A 13,155-nucleotide genomic window follows, 5' to 3' on the forward strand; every position below is an offset into this window, starting at 1 on the left:
TATCTCAACTTAAAATCTTAATTAATTGAACGTTATCAATTGGTCAAGCGGACCACGAAAAATAGTGAATTTAATACGTTCGAATCCCGCTCTTTCCATTCACTTTTTTATCTCAACTAAAAACCTTAATTAATTGTACAATTTTTTACTTTAGCTGGATTATTATTAATTATTAATGCCGGGCAAATATTTTTCAACCATGCACTTGTTAAAGTGCGAAAAGTGAACTATTTTGCGATGAAGCATAATTTGGATCTACCAAATGCTTTTTTTAAAGATTTGATTCTCTAGTGTCATATTCCAACAAACTCTTTAGAGTCCACCAGAAACCGCGATTTTTTTTTTTTTTTTTCAAAAAAGACTGATTCTTACTGATGCTATCTTATCAAGTTTGATCGAAGTTTCTTTATATTGGTGCGTTGAAAGATTATAACTTATTTTAAAAATTGAAGGAGGCACAAAATGAGTTCCATATCAAACAATTTATTAACTTCCATATTCGTTCCATCGTCCTAGATGCGGAACATGGTTTTCTGGGTTTTAAAAAGTTTGCTTATTGCGTTTTATCAATTATTCTATAGTGATAATCCCAATAATTTTCTAACTTTATTTAGTGTGCATTTTAATATTATATAGATTATGTAAGTTGGGGTTGAAGGTTGTGGCCGAAGGGATTTGAAAAAGTTTAAAAAAAGTGGGACATGGGACAAAAAAGGTTGGGAAACATTGGTCTACTCTATGTCTATGTTTTTCAATTGTGAGATTTTTCTGTGTGATCTACTGCGTCACGAAATTGTACTTCGGTCGTTACAGATCAATTTTGGTCTCCCTAACGCTAATTGTTCTGTCAGGGGCGTTTCGGCTTTGCGACATCTTCAGTGATAATTCTTTTTTTAACCAGCATCTCCTATACGAAATATAAAATTAAACAAGGAGAAGAATACTCTGAGCTTAAGAATAATAATGGGAAGAGTGTCACAAGGAGGTGTCCTCGGACTAGTATAAAACTTGATGTAGACATATACTAATCGTTTTATACCTAAACAGCATGTGTAATTTGTTGCAAAAAGGCAAGATCACATCTAACCACAATAAGTTGTTAAGAACCCAATATTGAAGATGAAGAGAAGACGAAACGCGTCTAATAGATCAAACCTGCGAGGATATATAAACCAAAATGATCGGTAAAAAATAAATTTTAATTGTTTTTCTTTTCTCAGAGAATTTTTTATTCTTAATTTGTTAAATAATAGATTATTTACTTTGTGTGTTTCTAATCCTATTTAGAATGTGGTCTAATGTTTGGTTTTGTGGTGTCGTTTGGCTTTGTGCCGTTTCTACTGTTTCCTCTTTCGTTAATTGAGCTTGCATTGTATGCTATGTTTTTATCGTTTTTATTTCGTTTTAGTACTTTAGTTAAATTCAGTCCGTAATGAACTTTAGAGCTATCATTTTGCGTCGGCGAAGGTGGTTTTTGTTGGATCTACTAAACATATTTCTAACAACTAAATCTATTTTTTACCTATTCAGTAGAAAAAATACAATCTTTATATGTACTCCTTTGAGAAAATAAAATCAATTTTTCGATGACGTTTCTCATTTTATTCCATTCAAAATCACTTTAAGTCAAAGTCACTTTGTGCAATAAATAAGGTTATACTACTTAAACTAAAATAGAAAAACCTAATGTTTTGTTTATTTCTATCAGACTTATTAATATTTTCATGCTAACGCCAATTTTATGTAATGGCACATGACAAGTTCACATAATAAAAGTAGGTATAATAATATTTTCTATGATCTTAGAGTAGTGTGAAGTAAAAACTGCACTTCACTAGTTTTATGTGCAGTCTTTCCTAATCTGAAGTCTAAAATATTTTTTATATTCAATCAAAGTATTTCTACTTACGCAGAAAACAAACACGAGTGAGTAGAAATACTTTGATGGGATATAAAAAATATATTTTTTGTATTGTATAAATTCACTTTTTTTCCACATCATACATGTATTTGTTAAATGTAAACAATGTTTGTAAATCCCAGGCCCTGAAGATGATCTCAATAAAGATTGAAACGTTGGCGAGATAAAGAAAATGTTTTTCTGAAACCTACAACACCTATAGGGGACCGCGGTAGCCGAGTGGTTAGCATGAGAGACTCTCACGCCGCGGTCGTGGGTTCGATTCCCACCGTCGCCTCTAGCCCTTTTTTCCCGATAACCCCCAATTTGAACAACATATATAAGAGATTCGTCATGGCTAATATGCAAAGAACATAAGGCCAATTTAAAAAAAAAAAAAAACCCTACAGCACACCAGACCGCATCTCACGATTTCTGAATAATCATCGACTAATGGTCACTAATCACCACATATTTGTATTTTATTATTATCGAAAGTGAAATCTATTATTAGTCAATTAATTATTATTTCCATTTAAGGTCTTGGCTGAGATAAAAAAAGTCAGTGTCACGAGCGGGATTCGAACCCACGGCCTTCGGCTAAATTCGCCGTTGCTCTAACTACTTGAGCGATCGTGACTCTCGGACACCAACTCTCCATCTCAACTTATACCCTCTTCTTGCCATTTTCAAATTTTTCATTTTGTTTATCTCAACCAAGACCTTACATGGAAAGAATAATTAATTGAAAGGTATACCTTGGTCAATTGACCGCTAAAACGTAAATGAATCTATTGTTAGTAGTGAAATTAGTTGTTTTGTAATATTTGCGGACCAGTTAACCGGCTACAAATTCAATTTTACCCGCGAGCAATCAGGTTTTAGGGGATAATTTATCCTCTGGGTAACGGATAGCAAGAATCTATACAGTATTCAAGTGGCCATGGAATTTTTAAAGCAGGCGTATTTTTCTCGCGATGGACAGCAATAAATCAGGTGCTAAGCCGGTTCAATAACGAATACAATGCTGAAAAACTCCCGCCCCACTCTCACCACATTGGCCATAATGGTGCCGGTACATTCCACACCTACCGTTAGAAATTATTGGGTCAAAATAAGACGGTAAATAAATGAAATGCTCTGTCGGAGAACGATCGGATCGGAGGAGTGAAGTTCCAAGGATGACGGCGCGTCCATTTAACCACCGGGCTTTATTAAACGGAATACCTTTCTTCCGTATGCCCTTTTATGTACGGGTGAATTTTTTTTCGACCTGAACACGCCGTAAGGTAACGTTGCTTTTACTACTCCTGATAAATTTTAATTTATTATGACGCAGGTCAGATCCTTTTATCGCGCTTGTAACTTCATGGGACAGTCTTTTTTCCCCCAGGTAACTTTTATCAAGCTAAAAGTTGAGAAAGATCCGTTAGCTTTTGCAACGGGACGAATATTTTTATTACTGGTCTGTACTGACAAGTGTTACATATACAATATGAATTTATGGGCTGACAAACAGCTTAAGTCATCGCCGGGCCTCTGGTCTTGCACACTACCCCTACAAATGTAAAAAGTTAGCAATAAAAATTCCATCAGAAAATTACCGGATGTATATGCTTATGTCAATAGAAGCATTAAGTAAACTTTAGTAATTTCAAATTACATATTTTACGTCTTAATATTTGTTGATTCTTTGTTTTGTAATTGCCATTCGCTTTAATAAACTTTTACTTTCATATGTAGACTAGTTTTATGTTTCTACATCGGATCTCGACTTTAACTTTAATTATTAATCCAATTATGTTTAGTGGTCTAATTCGCCAAATTACTCCTTTCAGTTAATTATTATTTTATGTAAATCTTGGTTGAGAGGAAAAAGTTAGTGTCACGAGGGGGATTCGAACCCACTAGTCGAAGGTCGTCAGTCTTACCCTCCACTGCACATCAACAACAAAGAGATACCGATTTCCATTCAAATATTTAGGACCATACATAGACTGACGAGGAATGCCTCACAAGACTTACGAGACAATAACTATCTAAGAGAAGATTATGAAGAATTCTCGAACCGAAATCCGTCTTGATCACACAAAACTAACCTTATACAAGATTTTACTCATACCACTTTGGACATACGGAGTGGAACTGTAGGGTTGTCCCAAGCCATAGAACATCCAGCGCATCCTTCCAATCAAAAGTCCTAAGACAAATCGCCAAAGCTTCTTACTAAATCACTAACCTCATTATGTACCGCAACATTGATCTTGTTAACTGAGTCCAAAAGCATCACACCAACCTCTTCCTAATCCTACTGCAGAGCACTCTCTACACATTTCCATCCCGAGAACCTCCGCGCTCCTCAATCCCTCACACTGAGTGCCAGCATTAGCTGGTTTCTTACGGTAAGCGACCTCCGGGTGGAGCTGCTGTGACCGTGTGAAAAGAACGTTTTGTAATTAAATTTATAATATGAGCGAATATTTCTGGAATACAAATAGACTAATCATTTCAATTAATTATTCTTTTTATCTTGGTTGAAAGGTCTTGGTTGAGATGAAAAAGTTAGTGACCCGAGCAGGATTCGAACCCAGGACCTTCTGCTCAATTCGCCGCTCCTCTAACCACTTAAGCTATTGTGAATTCACGAGACTAGAGCAACGACGCATTGACAACCTTCGGGTTCGAATACCGCTCGTGACACTAACTTTTTTACCTCAACCAAGACCTTAGATAAAAAGAATAATTAATTGAAATAATTACGGTCCATTATGACCGGTAAACCTAGATGAATGAATGAAAATCATTTAGTAATCAAATAAATTTAACTAACAATTTATTATATCTCTAAATGATTTTTCAGCGTTTTGGCACATTTTCTCTCAAACGATCGCAATAATTTTTTTTAAACTCATGTATTTTTGGTCTCGTTTAATTTAGTTTACCTAAAATAAGTATAGTAATAATAGGTATAAATGAATGATGAATAGTAATAATAATTAGGATCCGGTTTTTTTGTTGTTGAGTGTATATATTTGTAGATAGAATACCTTAACGGTTTAAATTTATTAAATATGCTTTTCATAAAAGTCAAATATGGTTTGACATGAACCAACAAATACTGAAAATCGTTATTCTTCCACCTTATAAAACGCAAGAGGCTTTAAAACAGTCAGCAAGCACGCAAACAGGCCTGATTTTCTGTCACTAAAAACATTACAAACTTAATAATAGTTATCGTAGAAGTACACTCGTGTATAAATCTCACCTTTTATCTGTGATGCCATTACCGAAAGTATATAAAACGGGAAAACTGCGACCTGGAGTATACGGAGACTATTTTACCAGTGTTGCTTTAAGCCTATTCGACCACCCGCAAGCAGGCCATAAGTTACGAACTTCGTGGAATTGTGAAACTTTGTTTTTAATTACTTAGCCCCGATGAACGAGATATTGCAGATGATACTTTATAAAAGCACTCTCACTCCGAACGAAGCAGTAATGGATGCGCTTTTATTTGTTTCCTCTGGCGACTTTTTAAATCAATAGTCATGATAGTCAAGCAAGAATTCTGATAAAAATGTTTATTAATGAGCCCCAAATGAAGAAGATTGAAAAATAATTTTGTAAAATATTCACGACTAAATTGGCTTTTTTTTAGTGTAAACTATCCAGTATTGAATACTAATTTTCACCGGTGATCAACATCAGAATACACTTACAATTCTCGAACAAGGATCATCGATTTTAGTAAAACTTTTTTTTTGTGAACTAGGACGAAAAATACTAGAAACATAGAAAAAGCCCAACCTTATAATAAAAACTATGGATCAAATGACAATATGTTTTACAATAAGTAAGTTTCAGAAAATGGGTTAACTGAAAAAGAAAAAATCTAAAATCCGCAACGTTTGCAAATGATACAGTGGTGATATAAGTAGGACCAAGTATCAAATATTCTCGAAAATCCTCCAAAAGGCGTGTAAAACGAAATAAACTAATAAAAACTGGATAATTTGGATTTTTAAAGAGAAATTTTACAAATAAAAAATTGAATCATATTCCGTCTCTGACCATTAATACAGTGATACAGTTAAATAATTGGGAATGTCCATAAATGCGAATCTGGAAAGAAAAGAAAACGTGAAGAAAAAATTTTTAATTTCAATTTCAATTAATTAATTTTTAATTAAGGTTTTGGTTGAGTTAAAAAAGTTAAGGTCACAAGCGGGATTCGAACCCACGATCTGCGGCTAGATACGCCGCTGCTCTACTACTAGAGCTATCGTGACTTCGATCCACTCGGACACTAACTTCCCATCTCAACCCCATATTTTGAATTTTCCCTCCTTTTTGCCATTTTTCAAATGTCGTGTAATCTATTTGATTCTCGGCGACAAATTAAATGGCAACGGAGAGCTTTAGAGAAGGTATACTTCATTTTAACTTATTAAATTCACTAGTTTTCGTGGTCCGCTTGACCAATTAATATCTTTCGATTAATTAAGATTTTTAGTTGAGATAAAAAAGTCAGTGTCACAAGCGGGATTCGAACCCACGACTTTCGGCTAAATACGCCGCTGCTCTAACTCTTGAGCTATCGTGACTTTATCTCAACAAAAACCTTAATTAAAAATTAATTAATTGAAAAGAATTTATTTGGCCCAGCAGACCACAAAACCTAATAAATTTAATTTCAATATTTTATTACAATACGCAATTTCTTGTTATAATACGTAATTTGACGATACGATATACATTGAGAGGCAAAAAATTCCACCCACATGTAATACAACTTAATTTGTGTACATTTTATGTATTATGTTAATCAAAATTTCACGTTTTTTAATAATTGAATCTTTCTCTAAAAAAGAAAAATGTAAATTGCTAAGGAAAAAAGACGGACAGATAAAATTTTGTTTTAATTTTGTTTTAGAATTTTAATTAACATTTCAATATTTCGTATTTCCTCCTCTTGTCTTAATTACATCTCGAAGATCCTTCGGCATACTTTCTACCAGTCTGGAAATGTGTCTTTGCTGTAGGTTAGCTCATTCTTCACGAAGAGAACTTTCAAGATCTTGGAGTGCATCAAGGATGTGATGGACGTGCTCTTATTCGTCTTCTGAGGTTATCCCATACATGTTCGATGGGGTTTGAGTCTGGAGAACGGGCTGGCCAGGCTAAGACCCTGATGTTATGCTGTTAAAGGTACGTTTGTACTATGCGAGCGATATGTGGACAGACATTACCGTTCATTAGAAAAGAATTGTAGCTTATTCCCACGAGGATAGGCAACGCATGATGTTCCAAAATTTCATTCACATAGCGAGTGGCCGTCGAATACCCTCCACGAACACCAACCAATTCTGTGCGACTCTCCATTTAGATTCCCGCCCGCACCATCACTGAGTGTTGAAAATTTGGCTCTGGGAAAAATTACAGGCTTCGTACCTTCATTTTTCATTTCGCCTTCTCCACACTCATCGTACACCAAATCTACACTCATCTGTAAAAAGTACAGCAGACCAATCCAAAGGCTGTGTTCCTGTGTTCTCGAGCAAATACGAGCCGTGCACTGGGTGTTATGGTCAATTCTGGTCCTCTTACGGGGCGAAAAGAAATCAGTACTGGTTTAATCTTCTTCGAGCAGTGCGTTCAGAAATTTGGACTCCTCGAACTTCCTGGAGCTCATGAATCGCTCGAACACAGTAAGATTCCGGTTTCGCAAGATACTCAAAGTCAAAAACCTGTCATCCTGGGGTTCTTTTACCCTAAAGCATCCAGAACCGGGCCTTCTATCGTAGGCCTCAGTTTCAGGAAAACGTCTAACGGCTTCTCGCAGAGTTTCGTAGGGAACCCCGATGGCAATAGCCAATGGAACGTCCATCATCATCAAGTGGCACATCACGCGCGACATCCTCAGCACTAAGTGTGCACTTTTAAGTTTAAAAATTGAAATTAAGAAAACAAAGATGAAAACTAAACAGTTTATTGATTCAGAATTCAAATGAGACTGAATAAACATTTTAAATTCCGTAAAAAGTAATCATTGAAAAATCCTTTATCCTTGTTTTGGATTAAGGATTAAGAGGGTTCACCTCTAATTGATATTCCCAATTTAAAACGTAGCATAAACATATATTTATTGGTAAAAGCAATGAGACAGATTAAGGGAAGAATTTTCTTTTATGGACAAAATGAAAAAAAAAAAAATCTATTGGGTGGCATTTTATTGCCTGTCAGTGTATTTACATAATTACATTAAGAGAAGCATATAATCATTATTTTCCTTCATCACTTTACTAAACAAACCTCATTACCTACTGCTCATAAAGGTGGTAAAGATTGTCTAGAGACGTTTTATGGGATTGTAGGGGTGGGATTCTGTTAGACAGCGCATGGGTGATGACAGAAGTTATTACTAAACCTGGTACTTTTGGAGAAATTAATGTTTAAATAAAAATTTAAAGGTCGTTGTAAAAGGGTAGTATTAGACATAATAATTTATAATTGGTCTGAAGACTATTGACCGAAAGGATTCGACACGTTGGATATTGGAAGGTTCATCGGTTCCCCCTTATAGTTATCACCCTTATTAGATAGATATTCATACTATCTGACTGCCAAATACAAAATCAATGAAAAAGCATTAAATTAACCATACAATTTATTATAATCCTTCTTTTTAACTTCGATTGTGTTTACATGTTTTCTTTTTTTTTCCAGGAGCAAAGTAGCGACGGCTTTGCTCAACAAGCACCTGCAAATAAACGGGATCGCCGCCGGGATGGACGTGGGCGGGAGCGAGCCTCTCCGGCCTTTGGCGACTACGAGCAAAATGAAACGAGAGAGGAAAGCGGCAAGAACTTTGGGGATTATCATGTCCGCCTTCCTCGCCTGCTGGCTGCCTTTCTTTTTGTGGTGAGTAAGCCAGACAAAACATACCTAGAACACACTCCTAATTGTGTTTCTAGTCTATTACTCCCCCGTACTTATAGTTTTAGAACAGAAAAACGATTTGGACAAGTCAGCAAAGAGAAAAGAAAAAATAACAACTAATTATTCTTTTTATGTAATGTATTGGTTGAAATGAAAAAGTCAGTGTCACGAGCGGGATTCGAACCCACGAACTCCCCTGTCGACATCTCTAAAACCATCGCTGCACCGTGCATTTGTTAATGCTTCCATCCCCCCAAACTGTGTTGATGTTACGCGTTGTTTGGGCTGCAATTAATTTTGCAGGTCCCCACTCTTATAAAATTCAATATAAACTAAACTCATTATATTATATATTAGTGGTCCGAATGATCAAATTACTTCTTTTAATGAAAAAGCTAGTGTGACGAGCGGGTTTCGAACCCACGACCTTCGTCTCAACACGCCGCTGCACTACCACTTGAGCTATCGTGACTTCGATCCACTCGGACACCAACTTCCCATTTCAACGTACAGCTTTTTCATTTCAACCAAGACCTTGCATAAAAAGATTAATTAATTGAAATAAACTAAACTGTTTTGTCTAAAAGATAATAGTTAAAAGTATTTATCATAACCCTTAAATGAGACTTGAGGATTCAGCTTTGTTTATGTGACAAACAACTGCGAAAATAAAACAAATTTTCAAAACCCGCATTAATTTTGCACCAACCAAATACTGTGGTTTCTAAATTATTGGAATTATTGGAAAATACGAACTGTCTTATCCCTAACTTAATAAATTTGTACATATATATATAAAGTTTTTCAATTTATAACGAATGTGACTCCTCAGTCGTCTACAGCAGACACAAATGAGACGGTAACCGATTTATCTGATAATAAATCGTAGATATACGATGATAATTTCGGATATCTAAGGCCGGAATCACACCGGAGTGATAAAATACTCATATTTAGAAGTAATATACGATAACTATCTCTTGCGCAACGTTCAGTCCTATAAAAAACGTGAAAGAACGACAAAATTGATTCACACCTGCACGATTGCGACATGTTTCGTAAGATATGTGTATCAAGAGACATCGCTTGCTTGTCTTTTCCATCAATGTCCTACGATATTGCGAAAGGTGAAGATTTCAAATTCAAAGAATGAGGACATTGGCTGGCTGGCTCGTGTCTTATCGCATCGGTATGAACCTCTTATCTTAGGAATTATGAACCTTATTTTAGGATAAAAATCCCATATCTGATATTCCTGCGGTAAATATCTTGTTATAAACCGGACTAACACGAACCACTCGACGAATTCTGAAGACGCTGATGTCGCGAAGGCGTCCGAGTTGTGGTCGCAGAATGATGCCGCCCAACGCACCGTCGAACGACTCCGAGGTAAAAACATTACGACCTAGATCGGTGTAGGACCAATTTCCTCGATTAAAGTTTACCAATTGAACTGGAAAAATATGCTAAAAAAGTGAAAAGTTTCATTTTGTGACTTTTCTGGCATATCAGTTATGTGCACACTATTTTTTTTAAATTCTTCTTTTTCCGTAATTTCTAGTTAATAATAGTAATAAAGTGTTGTTTACCTTTATAGAGTGTTACTAATTCTTTAACCCTCTTTAGATTAAAATTTAAGAAAATCGGTTCAATTTCATCCTTTCCAGAGCAAAATTGTCGACTGAGTTAACTGATTTGACAACGAGGTTCTTTAACGTTCGCACCTGGCACATGGCCTGATCATACGTTTTCAAGATAGGAGCGACACACTTCCGTTCATATGTGGTCAGTGTTAATCCTCTGAGGTTTGGTGTAGAAGTCACTTATCCACAGACTAAGGTCTTATTCTTACTTCTCCCACTTGCTCCTTTTCCAACTGGGTGGGCCGTCATCTATGAACCGTACTGAAATGCATCACTTGACTAACCTGCTATACTATCTAGATAGAGAAGGTAACTATACTCTCAGAGTATTGGAGGCCCCACCAGCGTCGGTTTTGTTTATAGTGGAATTTCTAAACCCCCTAGAGGGTGGTTACACTGCCATCGGTAAAGGAAGCCTATAAAGGCACGCCCGAACAACAGGCTATACTCTAAGTACCCGACAGTGGTCTCACCATCAGACCAGTATGATTCCAATCTCATGTAGTGCGCTACCGGGCTTGGAACTTGAAACTTTGCCCCATCTTTACTCATGGGTGTTGAGAACCATGAGGATCTTTAACGTCCGGACTTATCCCCGAGGGACTTCTCGGACGCTTAGTGTTCTCAAAGAGAACACCAGGAAGATTTTGCATGCATGGACTTGTCACATCCCTTGACTAGCGAGGTGGTGCAATGCTAACCAAATTCAGAAGTGCCCTGAAAAGAGCACATCCATATATGAGCCTTGAAAACGGCAGTTTTGTGGTTTCCGGCACGACTTTTCATCCGTGCCTTTCACCACCCCCAGAGAGATAGAGAAGGCACTCTATCTCTGGCTCCGGTTGGCCCGCATCCTCCAGCTAAGGTACAATTTGTTTACAAACCACGACTACCACGAGTCCAACCTCAATTAGTAGAGCTGCTTGGATACTCTTCTCTCGAGGTGCAGTATTATTTTTAAGTGGGACTGATCGCTCACCCGGGAATTCATACGAACCCCCTAGTGATGCACCCGTTGCTTGAGGGGTGCGGGTTCTGTAACCCAGGATACCTCTGCCAAAGCAAATGGGGGAGGGGGAGTGAAAAGGAAAGGGGTAAGGAAGGTAATAGGGAATTTTGCCTCCATCATTGATTACCCCCAGGCAACAGAGTTGATGGTCAGACTTTGCCTGGGCACAGGGCACCTGGCAAGGAAGGAGTCCCTGTGTGTAGAAAAACTCTGCCCCGTAGTTCAGTTGGATATGCACCCTCCCCCGTCTTTTCAGACAGGATCTGGTACCTTAACCCATTTGTGCTACTGATCGAGACCCGCCGTCCTGCTGATACAAAAGCCAACACACGAATACAGGTTGTGCTTAAGAGAGTTAACCACTCTCTCTTGCATTCAAGGCCTAAAGGACGGTACCGTCATTTGATAGGTAATCAACTCAAAACGGTTCTTAATGTAAAGGTGAGCCCTAAAACAGACAAGGCTTCGAGAGAATAGTCATTACTTTTAGCATAGAATGTAGAAAGGTTGACTCGGTAACGTCCAGGGGCAGTATGTAGGGAGGTGGTTTGTGTAGTTTCGGTAAACTTAAGTTTACTTTAAAGTCACACACCGTGGTAAACCCTTTATCAAAACAGGATTTTCGTAGGTTTCACGTCGCTATGCCTGTTAAAACGGATCAATGCTAGAGGTCAAATTAATTAAAAATTTCCGAATCGGTGACAATCCCCAAAAAGGCGATTCAATGCGAAAGCTTTGGAAATTAATATATTACCCTTCTATTTTGCCTAACCACGGCGGATGGATTTTCCTTTGAATCTACTAAGCTCATTGAATAAATAAATAAACCGCATCGAAGCCGCAACGCATAACACATTGAACCGGGTGTTAATCGATGACACAAAAGGGCAGATTCGAATTGACAGGAATTTTCACCTTTACAATGTGTAAACCAGTTGGAACATTATATATATAAATATACAATAGTTACATTTCCATGTCCCCCGATCGGACCCTGGCAATTACTTATTTATTTGGTCATTACCGATCATCACGTAGTTAGGTGGCAGAGTACTAGAAATATTTTGATCACACTTTACACTCAATATCTAACCTAGTTAAAGGTCGATTGGGATAATATTCCGCCATGAGCTGTCTCACACTACATATTCACGCCAATAAATACATTCACACTCAACGCACCTAGGAACGTAAAACTATCATTACTATATACAATATAACAACCTTGTTTCCACAAGAATCGGAACAGAAAAACATACTCGGGATTTGCCATAAAAGTCGGGTGAGGATGACCGGCCACCTAACAACATTGCTCTTTATTCGCGAGAGCTCTTCTGCCGAACCGACGCTCCCACTTTCTTTTTATTATGTTTTGTATCATTATGTGTGTGTTTGTGATTTTTCCGTTGGCAGCTAGGTGGTTTGGGCGTTCTTGTTGTTTGGTGAAAAAAAGGTTTCTTGCAGTCTCTACTCTATTATTGTTTGGATGAGGTTTTATTTTGTGTTGTTAATTTCATGTAGTGTTTGAGTCCTTTTTGTAGTAAACCTGTTTCATATTTGTTGAATTGGGTATTTGTCAGGTTCACAAGGTCAGGTGATTGTCTTTGTTAGTTTTGTATTTGCTTTTGCTTCTTTGCGCCTTGTGTATAAAGATTTTTGTTAGT

General features: G+C 37.1%; 1 protein-coding gene across 2 annotated transcripts in view; it reads left to right on the plus strand.

Annotated features, from left to right (window-relative positions):
- Positions 1-13,155, plus strand: part of LOC106662125 (octopamine receptor beta-1R-like) — a 236,637-nt gene that overhangs the window by 202,083 nt on the left and 21,399 nt on the right. The window contains exon 4 of one of the 2 annotated variants that reach the window (XM_014385937.2): positions 8,627-8,823. In XM_014385937.2, coding sequence (XP_014241423.1) covers positions 8,627-8,823 — 197 coding nt within the window. The remainder of the gene's footprint in view (positions 1-8,626; positions 8,824-13,155) is intronic. The other variant, XM_014385938.2, reaches the window with a different exon arrangement.

Source organism: Cimex lectularius, unplaced genomic scaffold (genome assembly GCF_000648675.2).
Source record: "Cimex lectularius strain Harlan isolate CLEC.00 unplaced genomic scaffold, Clec_2.1 scaffold3, whole genome shotgun sequence".
Taxonomy (NCBI): Eukaryota; Metazoa; Arthropoda; class Insecta; order Hemiptera; family Cimicidae; genus Cimex; species Cimex lectularius.